The sequence below is a fragment of the Pristiophorus japonicus genome, chromosome 20 (assembly GCF_044704955.1).
Source record: "Pristiophorus japonicus isolate sPriJap1 chromosome 20, sPriJap1.hap1, whole genome shotgun sequence".
Taxonomy (NCBI): domain Eukaryota; kingdom Metazoa; phylum Chordata; class Chondrichthyes; family Pristiophoridae; genus Pristiophorus; species Pristiophorus japonicus.
In genome coordinates, this window is record NC_091996.1 from 2,883,228 (window position 1) to 2,908,947 (window position 25,720).

The window sequence follows — 25,720 nt, forward strand, 5'->3', positions numbered from 1 at the left end:
TCCAGGTTCAGTGGAGCGGTGATCTGAGCTCGCCCTGCAGACCACTGTTGCTGCAAAAAGTCAGGAACCTCCCATTCCTTCAGAAAATGTGGTGTTTAATTTGTTAGTTGTTGAAATAAAAGCCGTGAATTTTCCCCCCCCCTCCCCTCACATTGTTGACTTTCGTATGATTTGTTTGTCAATTGACCGACCTGAAGGTTCTGCGATCCCAGTCCGCACTCGATTCACGATGCACCGTAGCACCCTCCCAAACCCGCGACCTCTACCATCTAAAAGGTGCATGGGACCACCACCACCACCTCCCGTTCCCCTCCACGTCACACACCATCCTCACCATTTCTTCATCGTCGCTGGCTCACAATCCTGGAACTCCCTCCCTAACAGCACTGTGGGAGCACCTTCACCACACGGACTGCAGCGGTTCAAGGCGGCGGCTCACCACCACCTCCTCAATGGCGATTGGGAATAGGCAGCAACATGCAGGTACAGCAAGCAATTAAGAATGCAAATGGTATGTTGGCCTTTATTACAAGAGGATTTGAGTATGAGAGTAAAGACATCTTAATGCAATTATACAGGGCCCTGGTGAGACCACACCTGAAGTATTGTGCACAGTTCTGGTCTCCTTAACTAAGGAAGGATATACTTGCCACAGAGGGAGAGCAACAAAGGTTCACCAGACTGATTCCTGAGATTGAGTGGACTAGGTCTATATTCTCTCGAGTTTAGAAGAATGAGAGGTGATCTTATTGCAACGTACAAAATTCTTACAGGGTAGATGCAGGGAGGATGTTTCCCCCGGGCTGGGGAGTCTAGAACCAGGGGTCACAGTCTCAATAAAGGGTCAGCCATTTAGGACTGAGATGAGGAGAAACAACTTCCCTCAGAGTGTGGTGAATCTTTGGAATTCTCTACCCCAGAGGGTTGTGGAGACTCAGTCTTTGAGTATATTCAAGACACAGATCGATAGATTTTTGAATATTAAGGGATATGGGGACAGTGCAGGAAAGTGGAGTTGAGGTCGAAGGTCAGTTGTGGTCTCAATGAATGGCAGTGCAGGCTCGAGGGCCAAATGACCTCCTACTGCTCCTAATTCTTATGTTCTTATAATAAAAACAGCTGGATTGGATTATCCCACGATCTCTTGGCACGGAAGGTTGGGTGCCATGGCTGTGCCCAGTTAACCCATCTCAGCCGGAGCTGGAGATAGTATTCCTGGATTGGCATGATGGAGGATATGAGCAAGGCTACCTACTAATCACTGGTTGAGCCAGGCCTGGATTGAAACAACTAATCAACTGATGCACATGGCAGTTCAATATCCCCCACACACAAAGAACAGCCACGTGGGCATCGTACTCATGCAAAACTCTGCTCCCCCACCCCCCCCCCCACCCGTGTCCTAACTCGCACCAAGTCCCCCTGTGCTCGTCGACCTACATTGGCTCCCGATCCTGCAACGCCTCGATTTCAAAATTCTCACCCTCGTCCTTATCAAATCACTCCGTGGCCTTGCCCCTCCCCATCTCTAACCTTCCCTCAGATGTCTGCTAACCTTCCCTCAGATGTCTGCACTCCTTCCAATTCCGGCCTCTTGCATATTCTCAATTTCCATCGCTCCACCATTGGCGGCCGTGCCTCGGCCCCAAGCTCTGGAATTCCCTCCCGAAATCTCTCCCTCCACCTTTAAAACTACCTCTTTCACTCAGCGGTGGCTCGGTGTCGATCCTTGTCTGTGAAGCGCCCTGGGATGTTTTTATGATATTAAAGGCGCTACAAAAAGCAATTTGTGGTTGAGCCCAGGTCTCCTCCCCGTGAGAGTCTGCATCACCGGAAGATGAGCGGGAATAACTCATCCTTCACTTAGTTGATTAAAGCAAGTGTAAAAACAACAGTTAAAGGCCCTGGTGCATTTATCAGATCAGCTTTACTTAACACACAAAAACAAATTGAAACTGTACAGTTAACGCCCATCACGAGTTGCTCCTGCAATCAGGCCCGCTCTCCAGCTTTCTGTTTGGTTCCAGCCTTGCTGCGGTTGTTGGGTTTTCCAGCGGGCCCTTCCTTCAGCTTCTTCAGATAGGGCCTCGGTGGGGTCTGTGGGCGGGTGGGGGAAGAGAAACACAGCAAATATCACGTGAGGACCGACGAACTGCGCTACTTCAATTCATGTCCATACTCCAGCCAGAGACACTGCACCCACGGGGAGGCCATTCAGCCCCTCGAGCCTGTTCCATCATTCAAGCAGAGCACGGCTGATCTGTGCCTGAACTCCATTTACCCACCATTGCTCCATATTTCGGATGAGACATTAAACCAAGGCCCTGTCTTCCCTCCCAATGGGACGTAAAAGATCCCATGGCACTATTTCAAAGATCATCATCATAGGCGGTCCCTCGAAGCGAGGGTGACTTGCTTCCACGCCAAAAAGGGATGAGTTCACAGCTGTTTCAATGAAGGACCTAATATTCCAGGTTCTGAACTACATGTTGAAGGGTGGAAGATGCCTGTGCGTGGATTTTTTTAACGAGGTGACCGTTGCACACCAGCCATCACACAGGCTCGACCGAGCTAGGTCTGGGTCCAGTGGCAAGGATTAACCAAGACAACTGGAGACCAGGGGAGTTAGCCCCTGGGGCCAATATTTATCCCTCAATCAACATTAAAAAAAACATCTGGTCATTATCACATTGCTGTTTGTGGGAGCTTGCTGTGCGCAAATTGGCTGCTGTGTTTCCTATATTACAACAGTGACTACACTCCAAAAGAACTTCATTGGCTGTAAAGCACTTTGAGACATCTGGTAGTCGTGAAAGGCGCTATATAAATGCAAGTCTTTTTCTTTATCTAGCCCTCAATTCCCATGCCCAACAAAAATCTGACAATCTCAGTCTTGAAAGCTCCAGCTGACCCCGAGCCTTTTTGGGTGGGGGGGGGGGAACGAGAGTTCCACTAACCCTTTGTGTGAAGATGCGCTTCCTGACATCACCCCTGAACAGCCTGGCTCTAATTTTAAGTTATGCCTCCTTGTTGGAGTTCTCGAGCCCAGAGGGCTGTGGAGGCTCAGTCTGTGAGTAAATTCAAGACAGAGATCGACAGATTTTTGGATATTAAGGGAATCAAGGGATATGGGGACAGTGCAGGAAAGTGGAGTTGATCTCATTGAATGGTGGAGCAGACTCGAGGGGCCGATTGACCTGTTCCTAATTCTCATGTTCTGGACTCCCTCCACTAGAGGAAACAATCTCTATCCACCCTATCAAAGCCTCCAATCATCTTAAACACCAGATCATCCCTTAACCTTCTACACTCGAGGGAACACAAGCTCAGTCTGTGCAACCTGTCCTCATAATTTAACCCTTTTATCCCCGGTACCATTCTGGTGAATCTGCACTGCTCCCTCTCCAAGGCCGCTAGCCCCTCCCTGAGGGATGGGGCCCAGGGCCGAACACAGTTACTGCAGGCGGGCTCAGACCCGAGCTCTATCCAGCTGAAGTATTTCTTTGTATTCCAGCCCCCTCAAGATAATGGACAACATTCCATTAGCTTTGCATTATATTCAGTACCTGGATCCCTGAATCTGTCTGAATTGAGACTATGAACCGGCTCAGCTTAAAAACACAGACCGTGGATTTGAATTATTGCACAACATCTGTCTGGCATGGTTCACACCCCACTAATCCTGATAAAGAAAGACTTGCATTTATATAGCACCTTTCACCAGCTCAGGACGTCCAAAAGCGCTTCACAGCCAATGAAGTACTTTTGAAGTGTAGTCACTGTTGTAATGTGGGAAACGTGGCAGCCAATTTGCGCACAGCAAGCTCCCACACACAGTAATGGGATAAGGACCAGATTATCTGTTTTTCAGTGATGTTGGTTGAGGGATTAAATATTAGCCTGAACACGGGATAACTTCAAGGCTGAGATAGACAGATTCTTGAACTATAGGGGGGTCGAGGGTTATGGGGAGCAGGCAGGAAAGTGGAGTTGAGGCCAAGATCAGATCAGCCGTGACCTTATTGACTGGCAATGTCATATAATCTACTCCTGCTCCTAATTCTTAAATTAAAAAAAAAGCTGTTGAAAATTTCAAAACAGAGATCAATAGATTTTTGTAGAGTAAGGTTATTAAGGGCCTCCTCCTGTTCCTGTGTAACAGGCTCGAGGGGCTGAATGGCCACCTCCTGTTCCTGTGTAACAGGCTCGAGGGGCTGAATGGCCTCCTCCTCTTCATAGAAACATAGAAAATAGGTGCAGGAGTAGGCCATTCGGCCCTTCTAGCCTGCACCGCCATTCAATGAGTTCATGGCTGAACATGCAACTTCAGTACCCCATTCCTGCTTTCTTGCCATACCCCTTGATCCCCCTAGTAGTAAGGACTACATCTAACTCCTTTTTGAATATATTTAGTGAATTGGCCTCAACAACTTTCTGTGGTAGAGAATTCCACAGGTTCACCACTCTCTGGGTGAAGAAGTTCCTCCTCATCTCGGTCTTAACTGGCTTACCCCTTATCCTTAGACTGTGACCCCTGGTTCTGGACTTCCCCAACATTGGGAACATTCTTCCTGCATCTAACCTGTCTAACCCCGTCAGAACTTTAAGCGTTTCTATGAGGTCCCCTCTCATTCTTCTGAACTCCAGTGAATACAAGCCCAGTTGATCCAGTCTTTCTTGATAGGTCAGTCCCGCCATCCCGGGAATCAGTCTGGTGAACCTTCGCTGCACTCCCTCAATAGCAAGAATGTCCTTCCTTCGGTTAGGAGACCAAAACTGTACACAATACTCCAGGTGTGGCCTCACCAAGGCCCTGTACAATTGTAGCAACACCTCCCTGCCCCTGTACTCAAATCCCCTCGCTATGAAGGCCAACATGCCATTTGCTTTCTTAACCGCTGCTGTACCTGCATGCCAACCTTCAATGACTGATGTACCATGACACCCAGGTCTCGTTGCACCTCCCCTTTTCCTAATCTGTCACCATTCAGATAATAGTCTGTCTCTCTGTTTTTACCACCAAAGTGGATAACCTCACATTTATCCACATTATACTTCATCTGCCATGCATATCCAAGTCGCTCTGCAGCCTCATAGCATCCTCCTCGCAGCTCACACTGCCACCCAACTTAGTGTCATCCGCAAATTTGGAGATACTACATTTAATCCCCTCATCTAAATCATTAATGTACAGTGTAAACAGCTGGGGCTCCAGCACAGAACCTTGCGGTACCCCACTAGTCACTGCCTGCCATTCTGAAAAGTCCCCATTTACTCCTACTCTTTGCTTCCTGTCTGACAACCAGTTCTCAATCCATGTCAGCACACTACCCCCAATCCCATGTGCTTTAACTTTGCACATTAATCTCTTGTGTGGGACCTTGTCGAAAGCATTCTGAAAGTCCAAATATACCACTTCAACTGGTTCTCCCTTGTCCACTCTACTGGAAACATCCTCAAAAAATTCTAGAAGATTTGTCAAGCATGATTTCCCTTTCACAAATCCATGCTGACTTGGACCTATCATGTCACCTCTTTCGAAATGCGCTGCTATGACATCCTTAATAATTGATTCCATCATCTTACCCACTACCGATGTCAGGCTGACCGGTCGATAATTCCCTGTTTTCTCTCTCCCTCCTTTTTTAAAAAGTGGGGTTACATTGGCTACCCTCCACTCGATAGGAACTGATCCAGAGTCAATGGAATGTTGGAAAATGACTGTCAATGCACCCGCTATTTCCAAGGCCACCTCCTTAACTACTCTGGGATGCAGTCCATCAGGCCCTGGGGATTTATCGGCCTTCAATCCCATTAATTTCCCCAACACAATTTCCCGACTAATAAGGATTTCCCTCAGTTCCTCCTCCCTACTAGACCCTCTGACCCCTTTTATATCTGGAAGGTTGTTAGTGTCCTCCTTAGTGAATACCGAACCAAAGTACTTGTTCAATTGGTCTGCCATTTCTTTGTTCCCGTTATGACTTTCCCTGATTCTGACTGCAGGGGACCTACGTTTGTCTTTACTAACCCTTTTCTCTTTACATATCTATAGAAACTTTTGCAATCTGTCTTAATGTTCCCTGCAAGCTTCTTCTCGTACTCCATTTTCCCTGCCCTAATCAAACCCTTTGTCCTCCTCTGCTGAGTTCTAAATTTCTCCCAGTCTCCGGGTTCACTGCTATTTCTAACCAATTTGTATGCCACTTCCTTGGCTTTAATACTATCCCTGATTTCCCTTGATAGCCACGGTTGAGCCACCTTCCCTTTTTTATTTTTACGACAGACAGGAATGTACAATTGTTGTAATTCATCCATGCGGTCTCTAAATATCTGCCATTGCCCATCCACAGTCAACCCCTTAAGTATCATTCGCCAATCAATCCTAGCCAATTCACGCCTCATACCTTCAAAGTTACCCTTCTTTAAGTTCTGGACCATGGTCTCTGAATTAACTGTTTCATTCTCCATCCTAATGCAGAATTCCACCATATTATGGTCACTCTTCCCCCAAGGTGCCTCGCACAATGAGATTGCTAATTAATCCTCTCTCATTACACAACACCCAGTCTAAGATGGCCTCCCCCCTAGTTGGTTCCTCAACATATTGGTCTCGAAAACCATCCCTTATGCACTCCAGGAAATCCTCCTCCACCGTATTGCTTCCAGTTTGGTTAGCCCAATCTATGTGCATATTAAAGTCACCCATTATAACTGCTGCACCCTTATTGCATGCACCCCTAATTTCCTGTTTGATGCCCTCCCCAACATCACTACTACTGTTTGGAGGTCTGTACACAACTCCCACTAACGTTTTTTGCCCTTTGGTGTTCTGCAGCTCTACCCATATAGATTCCACATCATCCAAGCTAATGTCCATTCTAACGATTGCATTAATCTCCTCTTTAACCAGCAATGCTACCCCACCTCCTTTTCCTTTTATTCTATCCTTCCTGAATGTTGAATACCCCTGGATGTTGAGTTCCCAGCCCTGATCATCCTGGAGCCACGTCTCCGTAATCCCAACCACATCATATTTGTTAACATCTATTTGCACAGTTAATTCATCCACCTTATTACGGATACTCCTTGCATTAAGACACAAAGCCTTTAGGCTTGTTTTTTTTAACACCCTTTGTCCTTTTAGAATTTTGCTGTACAGTGGCCCTTTTTGTTTTTTGTCTTGGGTTTCTCTGCCCTCCACTTTTCCTCATCTCCTTTCTGTCTTTTGCTTTTGTCTCCTTTTTGTCTCCCTCTGTCTCCCTGCATTGGTTCCCATCCCCCTGCCATATTAGTTTAACTCCTCCCCAACAGCACTAGCAAACACTCCCCCTAGGACATTGGTTCCAGTCCTGCCCAGGTGCAGACCGTCCGGTTTGTACTGGTCCCACCTCCCCCAGAACCGGTTCCAATGCCCCAGGAATTTGAATCCCTTCCTTCTGCACCACTGCTCAAGCCACGTATTCATCTGAGCTATCCTGCGATTCCTACTCTGACTAGCACGTGGCACTGGTAGCAATCCTGAGATTACTACTTTTGAGGTCCTACTTTTTAATTTAGCTCCTAAAATTCGTTTCGTCGGACCTCATCCCTTTTTTTTTAAACCTATGTCGTTGGTACCAATGTGCACCACGACAACTGGCTGTTCTCCCTCCCTTTTTAGAATGTCCTGCACCCGCTCCGAGACATCCTTGACCTTTGCACCAGGGAGGCAACATACCATCCTGGAGTCTCGGTTGCGGCCGCAGAAACGCCTATCTATTCCCCTTACAATTGAATCCCCTATCACTATCGCTCTCCCACTCTTTTTCCTGCCCTCCTGTGCAGCAGAGCCAGCCACGGAGCCATGAACTTGGCTGCTGCTGCCCTCCCCTGATGAGTCATCCTCCACAACAGCACTCAAAGCGGTGTATCTGTTTTGCAGGGGGATGACTGCAGGGGTCCCCTGCACTACCTTCCTTCCACTGCTCTTCCTGCTGGTCTTCCATTCCCTATCTGGCTGTGGACCCTTCTCCTGCGGTAAGACCAACTCGCTACACGTGCTACTCACATCATTCTCAGCAACGCGGTCAGTCAGGAGCTGGAGGCGGATACACTTCCCGCACACGTAGTCGTCAGGGACACTGAAGTCGTCCCTGATATCCCACATGGTACAGGAGGAGCATATCACGTGACCGAGCTCTCCTGCCATGACTTAACCTTTCGATAGGCAACGACAATGCTAAAGTTTACTCACTGTTATAGAAGAGAAAAAAGAAAAAGCTACTCACCAATCACCAACCCCTTTGGCTGTGATGTCACCTTTCTGTTTCTTTCTACTTCTTTTTTGCCTTCTCCCTGTAGCTGCACAAGTCACGCCTCTCGCTGCCGCTGGGCCTTTTATAGGCCTCCAACCCCAGACTCGCGCCTGTGTAACAGGCTCGAGGGGCTGAATGGCCTCCTCCTGTTCCTGTGTAACAGGCTCGAGGGGCTGAATGGCCTCCTCCTGTTCCTGTGTAACAGGCTCGAGGGGCTGAATGGCCTCCTCCTGTTCCTGTGTAACAGGCTCGAGGGGCTGAATGGCCTCCTCCTGTTCCTGTGTAACAGGCTCGAGGGGCTGAATGGCCTCCTCCTGTTCCTGTGTAACAGGCTCGAGGGGCTGAATGGCCTCCTCCTGTTCCTGTGTAACAGGCTCGAGGGGCAGAATGGGCCTCCTCCTGTTCCTGTGTAACAGGCTCGAGGGGCTGAATGGCCTCCTCCTGTTCCTGTGTAACAGACTCGAGGGGCTGAATGGCCTCCTCCTGTTCCTGTGTAACAGGCTCGAGGGGCTGAATGGCCTCCTCCTGTTCCTGTGTAACAGGCTCGAGGGGCTGAATGGCCTCCTCCTGTTCCTGTGTAACAGGCTCGAGGGGCTGAATGGCCTCCTCCTGTTCCTGTGTAACAGGCTCGAGGGGGCTGAATGGCCTCCTCCTGGGCTCGAGGGGCTGAATGGCCTCCTCCTGTTCCTGTGTAACAGGCTCGAGGGGCTGAATGGCCTCCTCCTGTTCCTGTGTAACAGGCTCGAGGGGCTGAATGGCCACCTGTTGCTAAGATCACGAGGAATCACTACTTTACATCTCTCTCACGACGCGTGTGTTCGTTACCTTTTTCCGTTTCCTCGACAACTGGGTCACGACCTCCATTTTCTCATCGTCACCATCCTCCTCGTCCGGGAGCGTCTCAGCCGTTTCCTCCACTTTCCCAGGAACGTCTCGGCTGCTAAACATATGCGCTGCAAGACAGACGTTAACTGTTGGACTGAAGGGGTTACTGAGTGACAGTGTGTGGGAGCGGGATTAACATCAGTACAGATACAGTCAGTAACACAGGGCGCTGGGGGAGAGGGGTTACTGAGTGACAGTGTGAGGGAGCTGGATTAACATCAGTACAGATACAGTCAGTAACACAGGGCGCTGGGGGAGAGGGGTTACTCAGTGACAGTGTGAGGGAGCGGGATTAACATCAGTACAGATACAGTCAGTAACACAGGGCGCTGGGGGAGAGGGGTTACTGAGTGACAGTGTGAGGGAGCTGGATTAACATCTGTACAGATACAGTCAGTAACACAGGGTGCTGGGGGAGAGGGGTTACTGAGTGACAGTGTGAGGGAGCTGGATTAACATCAGTAGAGATACAGTCAGTAACACAGGGTGCTGGGGGAGAGGGGTTACTCAGTGACAGTGTGAGGGAGCTGGATTAACATCAGTACAGATACAGTCAGTAACACAGGGCGCTGGGGGAGAGGGGTTACTGAGTGACAGTGTGAGGGAGCTGGATTAACATCAGTACAGATACAGTCAGTAACACAGGGTGCTGGGGGAGAGGGGTTACTGAGTGACAGTGTGAGGGAGCTGGATTAACATCAGTACAGATACAGTCAGTAACACAGGGCGCTGGGGGAGAGGGGTTACTCAGTGACAGTGTGAGGGAGCGGGATTAACATCAGTACAGATACAGTCAGTAACACAGGGCGCTGGGGGAGAGGGGTTACTGAGTGACAGTGTGAGGGAGCTGGATTAACATCTGTACAGATACAGTCAGTAACACAGGGTGCTGGGGGAGAGGGGTTACTGAGTGACAGTGTGAGGGAGCTGGATTAACATCAGTAGAGATACAGTCAGTAACACAGGGTGCTGGGGGAGAGGGGTTACTCAGTGACAGTGTGAGGGAGCTGGATTAACATCAGTACAGATACAGTCAGTAACACAGGGCGCTGGGGGAGAGGGGTTACTGAGTGACAGTGTGAGGGAGCTGGATTAACATCAGTACAGATACAGTCAGTAACACAGGGTGCTGGGGGAGAGGGGTTACTGAGTGACAGTGTGAGGGAGCTGGATTAACATCAGTACAGATACAGTCAGTAACACAGGGTGCTGGGGGAGAGGGGTTACTGAGTGACAGTGTGAGGGAGATTAACATCAGTACAGATACAGTCAGTAACACAGGGCGCTGGGGGAGAGGGGTTACTGAGTGACAGTGTGAGGGAGCTGGATTAACATCAGTACAGATACAGTCAGTAACACGGTGCTGGGGGAGAGGGGTTACTGAGTGACAGTGTGAGGGAGCTGGATTAACATCAGTAGAGATACAGTCAGTAACACAGGGTGCTGGGGGAGAGGGGTTACTGAGTGACAGTGTGAGGGAGGTGGATTAACATCAGTACAGATACAGTCAGTAAGACAGGGCGCTGGGGGAGAGGGGTTACTGAGTGACAGTGTGAGGGAGCTGGATTAACATCAGTAGAGATACAGTCAGTGACACAGGGTGCTGGGGGAGAGGGGTTACTGAGTGACAGTGTGAGGGAGCTGGATTAACATCAGCACAGATACAGTCAGTAACACAGGGTGCTGGGGGAGAGGGGTTACTGAGTGACAGTGTGAGGGAGCTGGATTAACATCAGTACAGATACAGTCAGTAACACAGGGTGCTGGGGGAGAGGGGTTACTGAGTGACAGTGTGAGGGAGCTGGATTAACATCAGTACAGATACAGTCAGTAACACAGGGCGCTGGGGGAGAGGGGTTACCGAGTGACAGTGTGAGGGAGCTGGATTAACATCGGTAGAGATGCAGTCAGTAACACAGGGCGCTGGGGGAGAGGGGTTACTGAGTGACAGTGTGAGGGAGCTGGATTAACATCAGTACAGATACAGTCAGTAACACACGGCGCTGGGGGAGAGGGGTTACTGAGTGACAGTGTGAGGGAGATTAACATCAGTACAGATACAGTCAGTAACACAGGGTGCTGGGGGGAGGGGTTACTGAGTGACAGTGTGAGGGAGCTGGATTAACATCAGTACAGATACAGTCAGTAACACAGGGTGCTGGGGGAGAGGGGTTACTGAGTGACAGTGTGAGGGAGGTGGATTAACATCAGTACAGATACAGTCAGTAACACAGGGCGCTGGGGGAGAGGGGTTACTGAGTAACAGTGTGAGGGAGCTGGATTAACATCAGTACAGATACAGTCAGTAACACAGGGTGCTGGGGGAGAGGGGTTACTGAGTGACAGTGTGAGGGAGGTGGATTAACATCAGTACAGATACAGTCAGTAACACAGGGCGCTGGTGGAGAGGGGTTACTGAGTGACAGTGTGAGGGAGCTGGATTAACATCAGTACAGATACAGTCAGTAACACAGGGTGCTGGGGGAGAGGGGTTACTGAGTGACAGTGTGAGGGAGCTGGATTAACATCAGTACAGATACAGTCAGTAACACAGGGAGCTGGGGGAGAGGGGTTACTGAGTGACAGTGTGAGGGAGGTGGATTAACATCAGTACAGATACAGTCAGTAACACAGGGCGCTGGGGGAGAGGGGTTACTGAGTGACAGTGTGAGGGAGCTGGATTAACATCAGTACAGATACAGTCAGTAACACAGGGCGCTGGGGGAGAGGGGTTACTGAGTGACAGTGTGAGGGGGCTGGATGAACATCAGTACAGATACAGTCAGTAACACAGTGTGCTGGGGGAGAGGGGTTACTGAGTGACAGTGTGAGGGAGATTAACATCAGTACAGATACAGTCAGTAACACACGGCGCTGGGGGAGAGGGGTTACTGAGTGACAGTGTGAGGGAGATTAACATCAGTACAGATACAGTCAGTAACACAGGGTGCTGGGGGAGGGGTTACTGAGTGACAGTGTGAGGGAGCTGGATTAACATCAGTACAGATACAGTCAGTAACACAGGGTGCTGGGGGAGAGGGGTTACTGAGTGACAGTGTGAGGGAGCTGGATTAACATCAGTACAGATACAGTCAGTAACACAGGGCGCTGGGGGAGAGGGGTTACTGAGTGACAGTGTGAGGGAGCTGGATTAACATCAGTAGAGATACAGTCAGTAACACAGGGCGCTGGGGGAGAGGGGTTACTGAGTGCCAGTGTGAGGGAGCTAGATGAACATCAGTACAGATACAGCCAGTAACACAGGGCGCTGGGGGAGAGGGGTTACTGAGTGACAGTGTGAGGGAGCTGGATTAACATCAGTACAGATACAGTCAGTAACACGGTGCTGGGGGAGAGGGGTTACTGAGTGACAGTGTGAGGGAGCTGGATTAACATCAGTACAGATACAGTCAGTAACACAGGGTGCTGGGGGAGAGGGGTTACTGAGTGACAGTGTGAGGGAGCTGGATTAACATCAGTACAGATACAGTCAGTAACACAAGGTGCTGGGGGAGAGGGGTTACTGAGTGACAGTGTGAGGGAGATTAACATCAGTACAGATATAGTCAGTAACACAGGGCGCTGGGGGAGAGGGGTTACTGAGTGACAGTGTGAGGGAGATTAACATCAGTACAGATACAGTCAGTAACACAGGGTGCTGGGGGAGAGGGGTTACTGAGTGACAGTGTGAGGGAGCTGGATTAACATCAGTACAGATACAGTCAGTGACACAGGGTGCTGGGGGTGAGGGGTTACTGAGTGACAGTGTGAGGGAGGTGGATTAACATCAGTACAGATACAGTCAGTAACACAGGGCGCTGGGGGAGAGGGGTTACTGAGTGACAGTGTGAGGGGGCTGGATGAACATCAGTACAGATACAGTCAGTAACACAGGGTGCTGGGGGAGAGGGGTTACTGAGTGACAGTGTGAGGGAGCTGGATTAACATCAGTACAGATACAGTCAGTAACACAGGGCGCTGGGGGAGAGGGGTTACTGAGTGACAGGTACCAGCGGATTGGAAAGCAGCTAATGTAACGCTCTGTTTAAAAAAGTGGGCAGACAAAAGGCAGGTAACTATAGGCCTGTCAGTTTAACATCTGTAGTGGGGAAAATGCTTGAAACTATCATTAAGGAAGAAATAGCGGGACATCTAGATAGGAATAGTGTAATCAAGCAGACGGAACATGGATTCATGAAGGGGAAATCATGTTTAACTAATTTACTGGAATTCTTTGAGGATATAACGAGCATGGTGGATAGAGGTGTACCGATGGATGTGGTGTATTTAGATTTCCAAAAGGCATTCGATAAGGTGCCACACAAAAGGTTACTGCAGACGATAAAGGTACGCGGAGTCAGAGGAAATGTATTAGCATGGATAGAGAATTGGCTGGCTAACAGAAAGCAGAGAGTCGGGATAAATGGGTCCTGTTCGGGTTGGAAATCGGTGGTTAGTGGTGTGCCACAGGGATCAGTGCTGGGACCACAACTGTTTACAATATACATAGATGACCTGGAAGAGGGGACAGAGTGTAGTGTAACAAAATTTGCAGATGACACAAAGATTAGTGGGAAAGCGGGTTGTGCAGAGGACACAGAGAGGCTGCAAAGAGATTTAGATAGGTTAAGCGAATGGGCTAAGGTTTGGCAGATGGAATACAATGTCGGAAAGTGTGAGGTCACCCACCTTGGGAAAAAAAAACAGTAAAAGGGAATATTATTTGAATGGGGAGAAATTACAACATGCTGCGGTGCAGAGGGACCTGGGGGTCCTTGTGCATGAATCCCAAAAGGTTAGTTTGCAGGTGCAGCAGGTAATCAGGAAGGCGAATGGAATGTTGGCCTTCATTGCGAGAGGGATGGAGTACAAAAGCAGGCAGGTCCTGCTGCAACTGTATAGGGTATTGGTGAGGCCGCACCTGGAATACTGCGTGCAGTTTTGGTCACCTTACTTAAGGAAGGATATACTAGCTTTGGAGCGGGTACAGAGACGATTCACTAGGCTGATTCCGGAGATGAGGGGGTTACCTTATGATGATAGATTGAGTAGACTGGGTCTTTACTCGTTGGAGTTCAGAAGGATGAGGGGTGATCTTATAGAAACATTTAAAATAATGAAAGGGATAGACAAGATAGAGGCAGAGAGGTTGTTTCCACTGGTCGGGGAGACTAGAACTAGGGTGCACAGCCTCAAAATACGGGGGAGCCAATTTAAAACCGAGTTGAGAAGGAATTTCTTCTCCCAGAGGGTTGTGAATCTGTGGAATTCTCTGCCCAAGGAAGCAGTTGAGGCTAGCTCATTGAATGTATTCAAGTCACAGATAGATAGATTTTTAACCAATAAGGGAATTAAGGGTTACGGGGAGCGGGCGGGTAAGTGGAGCTGAGTCGACGGCCAGATCAGCCATGATCTTGTTGAATGGCGGAGCAGGCTCGAGGGGCTAGATGGCCTCCTCCTGTTCCTAATTCTTATATTCTTATGTTCTTATGACAGTGTGAGGGAGCTGGATTATCAGTCGAGATACAGTCAGTGACACAGGGCGCTGGGGGAGAGGGGTTACTGAGTGACAGTGTGAGGGAGCTGGATTAACATCAGTACAGATACAGTCAGTAACACAGGGCGCGAGGGGAGAGGGGTTACTGAGTGACAGTGTGAGGGAGCTAGATTAACATCAGTACAGATAGAGTCAGTAACACAGGGTGCTGGGGGAGAGGGGTTACTGAGTGACAGTGTGAGGGAGGTGGATTAACATCAGTACAGATACAGTCAGTGACACAGGGTGCTGGGGGAGAGGGGTTACTGAGTGACAGTGTGAGGGAGCTGGATTAACATCAGTACAGATACAGTCAGTAACACAGGGCGCTGGGGGAGAGGGGTTACTGAGTGACAGTGTGAGGGAGCTGGATTAACATCAGTGCAGATACAGTCAGTAACACAGGGCGCGAGGGGAGAGGGGTTACTGAGTGACAGTGTGAGGGAGCTGGATTAACATCAGTACAGATACAGTCAGTAACACAGGGCGCTGGGGGAGAGGGGTTACTGAGTGACAGTGTGAGGGAGCTGGATTAACATCAGTACAGATACAGTCAGTGACACAGGGCGCTGGGGGAGAGGGGTTATTGAGTAACAGTGTGAGGGAGCTGGATTAACATCAGTACAGATACAGTCAGTAACACAGGGTGCTGGGGGAGAGGGGTTACTGAGTGACAGGTACCAGCGGATTGGAAAGCAGCTAATGTAACGCTCTGTTTAAAAAAGTGGGCAGACAAAAGGCAGGTAACTATAGGCCTGTCAGTTTAACATCTGTAGTGGGGAAAATGCTTGAAACTATCATTAAGGAAGAAATAGCGGGACATCTAGATAGGAATAGTGTAATCAAGCAGACGGAACATGGATTCATGAAGGGGAAATCATGTTTAACTAATTTACTGGAATTCTTTGAGGATATAATGAGCATGGTGGATAGAGGTGTACCGATGGATGTGGTGTATTTAGATTTCCAAAAGGCATTCGATAAGGTGCCACACAAAAGGTTACTGCAGAAGATAAAGGTACGCGGAGTCAGAGGAAATGTATTAGCATGGATAGAGAATTGGCTGGCTAACAGAAAGCAGAGAGTCGGGATAAATGGGTCCTTTTCGGGTTGGAAATCGGTGGTTAGTGGTGTGCCACAGGGATCGGTGCTGTGACCACAACTGTTTACAATATACATAGATGACCTGGAAGAGGGGACAGAGTGTAGTGTAACAAAATTTGCAGATGACACTAAGATTTGTGGGAAAGCGGGTTGTGCAGAGGACACAGAGAGGCTGCAAAGAGATTTAGATAGGTTAAGCGAATGGGCTAAGGTTTGGCAGATGGAATACAATGTCGGAAAGTGTGAGGTCACCCACCTTGGGAAAAAAAAAACAGTAAAAGGGAATATTATTTGAATGGGGAGAAATTACAACATGCTGCGGTGCAGAGGGACCTGGGGGTCCTTGTGCATGAATCCCAAAAAGTTAGTTTGCAGGTGCAGCAGGTAATCAGGAAGGCGAATGGAATGTTGGCCTTCATTGCGAGAGGGATGGAGTACAAAAGCAGGGAGGTCCTTCTGCAACTGTACAGGGTATTGGTGAGGCCGCACCTGGAGTACTGCGTGCAGTTTTGGTCACCTTACTTAAGGAAGGATATACTAGCTTTGGAGCGGGTACAGAGACGATTCACTAGGCTGATTCCGGAGATGAGGGGGTTACCTTATGATGATAGATTGAGTAGACTGGGTCTTTACTCGTTGGAGTTCAGAAGGATGAGGGGTGATCTTATAGAAACATTTAAAATAATGAAAGGGATAGACAAGATAGAGGCAGAGAGGTTGTTTCCACTGGTCGGGGAGACTAGAACTAGGGGGCACAGCCTCAAAATACGGGGGAGCCAATTTAAAACCGTGTTGAGAAGGAATTTCTTCTCCCAGAGGGTTGTGAATCTGTGGAATTCTCTGCCCAAGGAAGCAGTTGAGGCTAGCTCATTGAATGTATTCAAGTCACAGATAGATAGATTTTTAAACAATAAGGGAATTAAGGGTTACGGGGAGCGGGCGGGTAAGTGGAGCTGAGTCCACGACCAGATCAGCCATGATCTTGTTGAATGGCGGAGCAGGCTCGAGGGGCTAGATGGCCTCCTCCTGTTCCTAATTCTTATATTCTTATGTTCTTATGACAGTGTGAGGGAGCTGGATTATCAGTCGAGATACAGTCAGTGACACAGGGCGCTGGGGGAGAGGGGTTACTGAGTGACAGTGTGAGGGAGCTGGATTAACATCAGTACAGATACAGTCAGTAACACAGGGCGCGAGGGGAGAGGGGTTACTGAGTGACAGTGTGAGGGAGCTGGATTAACATCAGTACAGATAGAGTCAGTAACACAGGGTGCTGGGGGAGAGGGGTTACTGAGTGACAGTGTGAGGGAGCTGGATTAACATCAGTACAGATAGAGTCAGTAACACAGGGTGCTGGGGGAGAGGGGTTACTGAGTGACAGTGTGAGGGAGGTGGATTAACATCAGTACAGATACAGTCAGTGACACAGGGTGCTGGGGGAGAGGGGTTACTGAGTGACAGTGTGAGGGAGCTGGATTAACATCAGTGCAGATACAGTCAGTAACACAGGGCGCGAGGGGAGAGGGGTTACTGAGTGACAGTGTGAGGGAGCTGGATTAACATCAGTACAGATACAGCCAGTAACACAGGGCGCTGGGGGAGAGGGGTTACTCAGTGACAGTGTGAGGGAGCTGGATTAACATCAGTACAGATACAGCCAGTAACACAGGGTGCTGGGGGAGAGGGGTTACTGAGTGACAGTGTGAGGGAGCTGGATTAACATCAGTACAGATACAGCCAGTAACACAGGGTGCTGGGGGAGAGGGGTTACTGAGTGACAGTGTGAGGGAGCTGGATTAACATCAGTACAGATACAGCCAGTAACACAGGGTGCTGGGGGAGAGGGGTTACTGAGTGACAGTGTGAGGGAGGTGGATTAACATCAGTACAGATACAGTCAGTAACACAGGGTGCTGGGGGAGAGGGGTTACTGAGTGACAGTGTGAGGGAGGTGGATTAACATCAGTACAGATACAGTCAGTAACACAGGGTGCTGGGGGAGAGGGGTTACTGAGTGACAGTGTGAGGGAGCTGGATTAACATCAGTGCAGATACAGCCAGTAACACAGGGCGCTGGGGGAGAGGGGTTACTGAGAGACAGTGTGAGGGAGCTGGATTAACATCTGTCGAGATACAGTCAGTAACACAGGGTGCTGGGGGAGAGGGGTTACTGAGTGACAGTGTGAGGGAGCTGGATTAACATCTGTCGAGATACAGTCAGTAACACAGGGTGCTGGGGGAGAGGGGTTACTGAGTGACAGTGTGAGGGAGGTGGATTAACATCAGTACAGATACAGTCAGTAACACAGGGCACTGGGGGAGAGGGGTTACTGAGTGACAGTGTGAGGGAGCTGGATTAACATCAGTAGAGATACAGTCAGTGACACAGGGCGCTGGGGGAGAGGGGTTACTGAGTGACAGTGTGAGGGAGCTGGATTAACATCAGTAGAGATACAGTCAGTGACACAGGGCGCTGGGGGAGAGGGGTTACTGAGTGACAGTGTGAGGGAGCTGGATTAACATCAGTACAGATACAGCCAGTAACACAGGGTGCTGGGGGAGAGGGGTTACTGAGTGACAGTGTGAGGGAGCTGGATTAACATCAGTACAGATACAGCCAGTAACACAGGGTGCTGGGGGAGAGGGGTTACTGAGTGACAGTGTGAGGGAGCTGGATTAACATCAGTACAATTCAGCCAGTAACACAGGGTGCTGGGGGAGAGGGGTTACTGAGTGACAGTGTGAGGGAGGTGGATTAACATCAGTACAGATACAGTCAGTAACACAGGGCGCTGGGGGAGAGGGGTTACTGAGTGACAGTGTGAGGGAGCTGGATTAACATCAGTAGAGATACAGTCAGTAACACAGGGCGCTGGGGGAAGAGGGGTTACTGAGTGACAGTGTGAGGGAGGTGGATTAACATCAGTACAGATACAACCAGTAACACAGGGCGCTGGGGGAGAGGGGTTACTGAGTGACAGTGTGAGGGAGCTGGAGAGATTAGAGAAAGTGAGATTGTTCAACTCAGAGATGAGAATTAATTTAATTTTTCTTCTTTACGCAGCGAGTTGTTGTGATCTGGAATGCTCTGCCTGAAAGGGCGGTGGGAGCAGGTACAATCGTAACTTTCAAAAGGGAATTGGATAACATAACATGACAAAGGAAACATTTGCAGGGAGATGGGGAAAGAGCAGGGGTTGCTGGGACTGAATGGTTCGCTCTTTGGGCTGAATGGCCACCTTTGCTGTGTGATCATCACGAGAATCTCGGGACTGGAAACCACTGGAGGGACTGGGGTTAAAGGTCGCACCTGCTCGGCGCGCATGCTCACTCACCGGGGTACAGGTCGCTCATACTGTCGTCCGATTGGTCACTCTCACTGGCACCGCTGCCATCTGGCTCCCAGAAATCACTGCGCTTGCCCCGAGACTCCATCCCATCGGACTGTCGATTCCGCTGCTTCTTCTGCGACAGGCAGGCCGGGACATAGGGCACCCCGAGAGAGGCACATTCCGTATCTGGTGGGGGGCAGAGGGGCACAGCGTCAGGTCACAGTACACCCCCAGAGCCAGACTCCACAAAGCAATCCTCACACTGGGCGCTCACTGGAACCAAGTTACAGGCTGGAATCTAATCGGGGAGTTCGGGGGGTTTATATATAGAATAACCGATACCCGGGAGTGAGTTACAGGCTGGAATCTAATTGAGGGGTTCGGGTGGGTTGTACATAGAATAACAGATACCCGGGAGTCAGTTACAGGCTGGAATCTAATCGGGGGGTTTAAATATATATATAGAATAACGGATACCTGGGAGTGAGTTACAGGCTGGAATCTAATCGGGGAGTTCGGGGGGTTTATATATAGAACAACCGACACCCGGGAGTGAGTTACAGGCTGGAATCTAATCATAGAAACATAGAAACATAGAAAATAGGTGCAGGAGTAGGTCATTCGGCCCTTCGAGCCTGCACCGCCATTCAATGAGTTCATGGCTGAACATGCAACTTCAGTACCCCATTCCTGCTTTCTCGCCATACCCCTTGATCCCCCGAGTAGTAAGGACTTCATCTAACTCCTTCGAGGTGTTCGGGGGGTTTATATATAGAATACAGATACCTGGGAGTGAGTTACAGGCTGGAATCTAATCGAGAGGTTCATATATAGAATAACAGATACCTGGGAGTGAGTTACAGGCTGGAATCTAATCGAGAGGTTCATATATAGAATAACAGATACCTGGGAGTGAGTTACAGGCTGGAATCTAATCGAGAGGTTCATATATAGAATAACAGATACCTGGGAGTGAGTTACAGGCTGGAATCTAATCGAGAGGTTCATATATAGAATAACAGATACCTGGGAGTGAGTTACAGGCTGGAATCTAATCGAGGGGTTCATATATAGAATAACAGATACCTGGGAGTGAGTTACAGGCTGGAATCTAATTGAGGAATTCGGGGTGTTTATATATAGACAAACGGATACACGGAAGTGAGTTACAGGCTGGAATCTAATTGAGGAATTCGGGGTGTTTATATATAGACTAACGGATACACGGGAGTGAGTAACAGGCTGGAATCTAATTGAGGAATTCGGGGTGTTTATATATAGACTAACGGATACACGGGAGTGAGTAACAGGCTGGAATCTAATTGAGGAATTCGGGGTGTTTATATATAGAATAACGGATACCCGGGAGCGAGTTACAGACTAATTAAGCGGTTTATATATAGAAAAGCTGATACCTGAGAGTGAGTTCCAGGTTGGAATCGAATCGAGGGGTTCAGGGTGTTTATATACACAATAACAGATACCTGAGAGTGAGTTACAGGCTGGAATCTAATCGAGGGGTTCAGGGGGTTTATATACACAATAACAGATACCTGAGAGTGAGTTACAGGCTGGAATCGAATCGAGGGGTTCAGGGGGTTTATATATAGAATAACAGATACCTGAGAGTGAGTTCCAGGTTGGAATGGAATCGAGGGGTTCAGAGGGTTTATATACACAATAACAGATACCTGAGAGTGAGTTCCAGGTTGGAATGGAATCGAGGGGTCAGGGGTGTTTATATACACAATAACAGATACCTGAGAGTGAGTTCCAGGTTGGAATCGAATCGAGCGGTTCAGGGGGTTTATATACACAATAACAGATACAGGAGCCTGAGGGCCACATTGCAGCAAAATTCTAAAAAGACAAACCTGAAGGCTCTGTGCCTCAATGCGAGGAGTATTCGGAATAAGGTGGACAAATTAACTGCGCAGACAGCAGTTAATGGGTATGATGTAATTGGCATCACGGAGACATGGCTCCAGGGTGACCAAGGCTGGGAACTCAACATCCAGGGTATTCAACATCCAGGAAGGATAGACAGAGAGGAAAAGAAGGCGGGGTGGCGTTGCTGGTTAAAGAGGAAATTAATGCAATAGTAAGGAGGGACATTAGCTTGGATGATGTGGAATCTGTATGGGTGGAGCTGTGGAATACCAAAGGGCAGAAAACGCTAGTGGGAGTTGTGTACAGACCACCAAACAGTAGTAGTGAGGTTGGGGACAGCATCAAACAAGAAATAAGGGATGTGTGCAATAAAGGTACAGCAGTTATCATGGGCGACTTTAATCTACATATTGGTTGGGCTAACCAAACTGGTAGCAATACGGTGGAGGAGGATTTCCTGGAGTTTATTAGGGATGGTTTTCTAGACCAATTTGTCAAGGAACCAACTAGAGAGCTGGCCATCCTAGACTGGGTGATGTGTAATGAGAAAGGACTAATTAACAATCTTGTTGTGCGAGGCCCCTTGGGGAAGAGTGACCATAATATGGTAGAATTCCTTATTAAGATGGAGAGTGACACAGTTAATTCAGAAACTAGGGTCCTGAACTTAAGGAAAGGTAACTTCGACAGTATGAGGGGTGAATTGGCTAGAATAGACTGGCAAATGATACTAAAAGGGTTGACGGTGGATAAGCAATGGCAAACATTTAAAGATCACATGGATGAACTTCAACAATTGCACATTCTTGTCTGGAGTAAAAATAAAACGGGGAAGGTGGCTCAACCATGGCTAACAAGGGAAATTAAGGATAGTGTTAAATTCAAGGAAGAGGCACATAAATTGGCTAGAAAAAGCAACAAACCGGAGGACTGGGAGAAATTTAGAATTCAACAGAGGAAGGCTAAGGGTTTAATTAAGAGGGGGAAAATAGAGTACGAGAGGAAGCTTGCAGGGAACATAAAAACTGACTGCAAAAGCTTCTATAAATATGTGAAGAGAAAAAGATTAGTGAAGACAAACGTAGGTCCCTTGCAGTCGGATTCAGGTGAATTTATAATGGGGAGCAAAGAAATGGCAGACCAATTGAACAAATACTTCGGTTCTGTCTTCACGAAGGAAGACACAAATAACCTTCCGAATGTACAAGGAGACACTGGATCTCGTGAGAAGGAGGAACTGAAGGATATCCTTATTAGGCGGGAAATTGTGTTAGGGAAATTGATGGGATTGAAGACCGATAAATCCCCAGGGCCTGATAGTCTGCATCCCAGAGTACTTAAGGAAGTGGCCCTAGAAATAGTGGATGCACTGGTGATCATTTTCCAACAGTCTATCGACTCTGGATCAGTTCCTATGGACTGGAGGGTAGCTAATGTAACACCACTTTTTAAAAAAAGGAGGGAGAGAGAAAACGGGTAATTATAGACCGGTTAGCCTGACATCAGTAGTGGGGAAAATGTTGGAATCAATCATTAAGGATGAAATAACAGCGCATTTGGAAAGCAGTGACAAGGGAGAACCAGTGGATGTGTATTTGGACTTTCAAAAGGCTTTTGACAAGGTCCTACACAAGAGATTGGTGAGCAAAATCAAAGCGCATGGTACTGGGGGTATAGAGAGCTGGTTGGCAGACAGGAAGCAGAGAGTCGGGATAACGGGTCCTTTACAGAACGGCAGGTAGTAACTAGTGGGGTGCCGCAGGGCTCAGTGCTGGGACCCCAGCTCTTTACAATATACATTAATGATTTAGATGAATGAATTGAGTGTAATATCTCCAAGTTTGCAGATGACACTAAACTGGGTGGCGGTGTGAGCTGTGAGGGGGATGCCAAGAGGCTGCAGGGTGACTTGGACAGGTTAGGTGAGTGGGCAAATGCATGGCAGATGCAGTATAATGTGGATAAATGCGAGGTTATCCACTTTGGGGGCAAAAACACAAAGGCAGAATATTATCTGGATGGCGGCAGATTAGGAAAAGGGGAGGTGCAACAAGACCTGGGTGTCATGGTTCATCAGTCACTGAAAGTGGGCATGCAGGTACAGCAGGCGGTGAAGAAGGCAAATGGTATGTTGGCCTTCATAGCTAGGGGATTTGAGTATAGGAGCAGGGAGGTCTTACTGCAGTTGTACAGGGCCTTAGTGAGGCCTCACCTGGAATATTGTGTTCAGTTTTGGTCTCCTAATCTGAGGAAGGACATTCTTGCTCTTGAGGGAGTGCAGCGAAGGTTCACCAGACTGATTCCCAGGATGGCAGGACTGACATACGAGGAGAGACTGGATCAACTGGGCCTTTATACACTGGAGTTTAGAAGGATGAGAGGGGATTTCATAGAAACGTATAAGATTCTGATGGGACGGGACAGGTTAGATGCGGGAAGAATGTTCCCGATGTTGAGGAAGTCCAGAACCAGGGGACACAGTCTTAGGATAAGGGGTAGGCCATTTAGGAATGAGATGAGGAGAAACTTCTTCACTCAGAGAGTTGTTAACCTGTGGAATTCCCTGCCGCAGAGAGTTGTTGATGCCAGTTCATTGGATATATTCAAGAGGGAGTTAGATATGGCCCTTACAGCTAAAGGGATCAAGGGGTATGGAGAGAAAGCAGGAAAGGGGTACTGAGGGAATGATCAGCCATGATCTTATTGAATGGTGGTGCAGGCTCGAAGGGCCGAATGGCCTACTCCTGCACCTATTTTCTATGTTTCTAATCTAATCGAGCGGTTTATGTTTATAACAACAGATACCCGGGAGTGAGTTGCAGGCTGGAACTTGTTTGGGGGGTTTATATTTAGGATAACGGATACCCAGGAGCGAATTACAGGCTGGACTCTTATCGAGGGGTTCATATATAGAATAACGGATACCCAGGAGTGAGATATGAGCTAGAATCTAATCGAGGCGTTCAGGGGGGTTTATATATAGAATGACGGATACCCGGGAGTGAGATACAGGCTGAGACCTAATTGTGGGGTTTATATATAGAATAACAGATACCCGGGAGTGAGTTACAGGCTGGAATCTAATCGAGGGGTTTGGGGGGTTTATATATAGAATATCAGATACCCGGGAGTGAGTTACAGGCTGGAATCTAATTACAGTTTGCAACATGTGAAGCAGTTTTGAAAGAACTACGAGTTGTTTATGATCAATTACCTGAGCCCCATGATTAATAAACTCCAAACTATCACTCACCTTGCGCACTTTCCCCTCATTTATTGTTTGCCTCCGCCACCCCCCCACTCCAGCCCCCCGCCCCCACTCCGCACCTTCCCGCGCTCCAGCCCCCCGCCCCCACTCCGCACCTTCCCGCGCTCCAGCCCCCCGCCCCCCCCCACTCCGCACCTTCCCGCGCTCCAGCCCCCCGCCCCCACTCCGCACCTTCCCGCGCTCCAGCCCCCCGCCCCCCCCACTCCGCACCTTCCCGCACTCCAGCCCCCCGCCCCCACTCCGCACCTTCCCGCGCTCCAGCCCCCCGCCCCCCCCACTCCGCACCTTCCCGCGCTCCAGCCCCCCGCCCCCCCCACTCCGCACCTTCCCGCGCTCCAGCCCCCCGCCCCCCCCACTCCGCACCTTCCCGCGCTCCAGCCCCCCGCCCCCCCCCACTCCGCACCTTCCCGCGCTCCAGCCCCCCGCCCCCCCCACTCCGCACCTTCCCGCGCTCCAGCCCCCCGCCCCCCTACTCCGCACCTTCCCCCACTCCAGCCCCCCGCCCCCCCCACTCCGCACCTTCCCGCGCTCCAGCCCCCCGCCCCCCCCACTCCGCACCTTCCCGCGCTCCAGCCCCCCGCCCCCACTCCGCACCTTCCCGCGCTCCAGTCCCCCGCCCCCACTCCGCACCTTCCCGCGCTCCAGCCCCCCGCCCCCACTCCGCACCTTCCCGCGCTCCAGCCCCCCGCCCCCACTCCGCACCTTCCCGCGCTCCAGCCCCCCGCCCCCACTCCGCACCTTCCCGCGCTCCAGCCCCCCGCCCCCCCCACTCCGCACCTTCCCGCGCTCCAGCCCCCCGCCCCCACTCCGCACCTTCCCGCGCTCCAGCCCCCCGCCCCCCCCACTCCGCACCTTCCCGCACTCCAGCCCCCCGCCCCCACTCCGCACCTTCCCGCGCTCCAGCCCCCCGCCCCCCCCACTCCGCACCTTCCCGCGCTCCAGCCCCCCGCCCCCCCCACTCCGCACCTTCCCGCGCTCCAGCCCCCCGCCCCCCCCACTCCGCACCTTCCCGCGCTCCAGCCCCCCGCCCCCCCCCACTCCGCACCTTCCCGCGCTCCAGCCCCCCGCCCCCCCCACTCCGCACCTTCCCGCGCTCCAGCCCCCCGCCCCCCTACTCCGCACCTTCCCCCACTCCAGCCCCCCGCCCCCCCCACTCCGCACCTTCCCGCGCTCCAGCCCCCCGCCCCCCCCACTCCGCACCTTCCCGCGCTCCAGCCCCCCGCCCCCACTCCGCACCTTCCCGCGCTCCAGTCCCCCGCCCCCACTCCGCACCTTCCCGCGCTCCAGCCCCCCGCCCCCACTCCGCACCTTCCCGCGCTCCAGCCCCCCGCCCCCACTCCGCACCTTCCCGCGCTCCAGTCCCCCGCCCCCACTCCGCACCTTCCCGCGCTCCAGCCCCCCGCCCCTA

At 50.2% G+C, this 25,720-nt stretch overlaps 1 protein-coding gene across 1 annotated transcript in view; it reads right to left on the bottom strand.

The window, feature by feature from the left end:
• Positions 1-1,908: 1,908 nt before the first annotated feature.
• Positions 1,909-25,720, bottom strand: part of surf2 (surfeit 2) — a 29,506-nt gene continuing 5,694 nt past the window's right edge. Inside the window, exons 4-6 of the mRNA XM_070863647.1 lie at positions 19,158-19,340; positions 9,123-9,250; positions 1,909-2,097 (exon numbers count right to left, since the gene is read on the bottom strand). Of these exons, the coding sequence (XP_070719748.1) occupies positions 1,993-2,097; positions 9,123-9,250; positions 19,158-19,340 (416 nt within the window). The 3' untranslated portion in view covers positions 1,909-1,992. The remainder of the gene's footprint in view (positions 2,098-9,122; positions 9,251-19,157; positions 19,341-25,720) is intronic.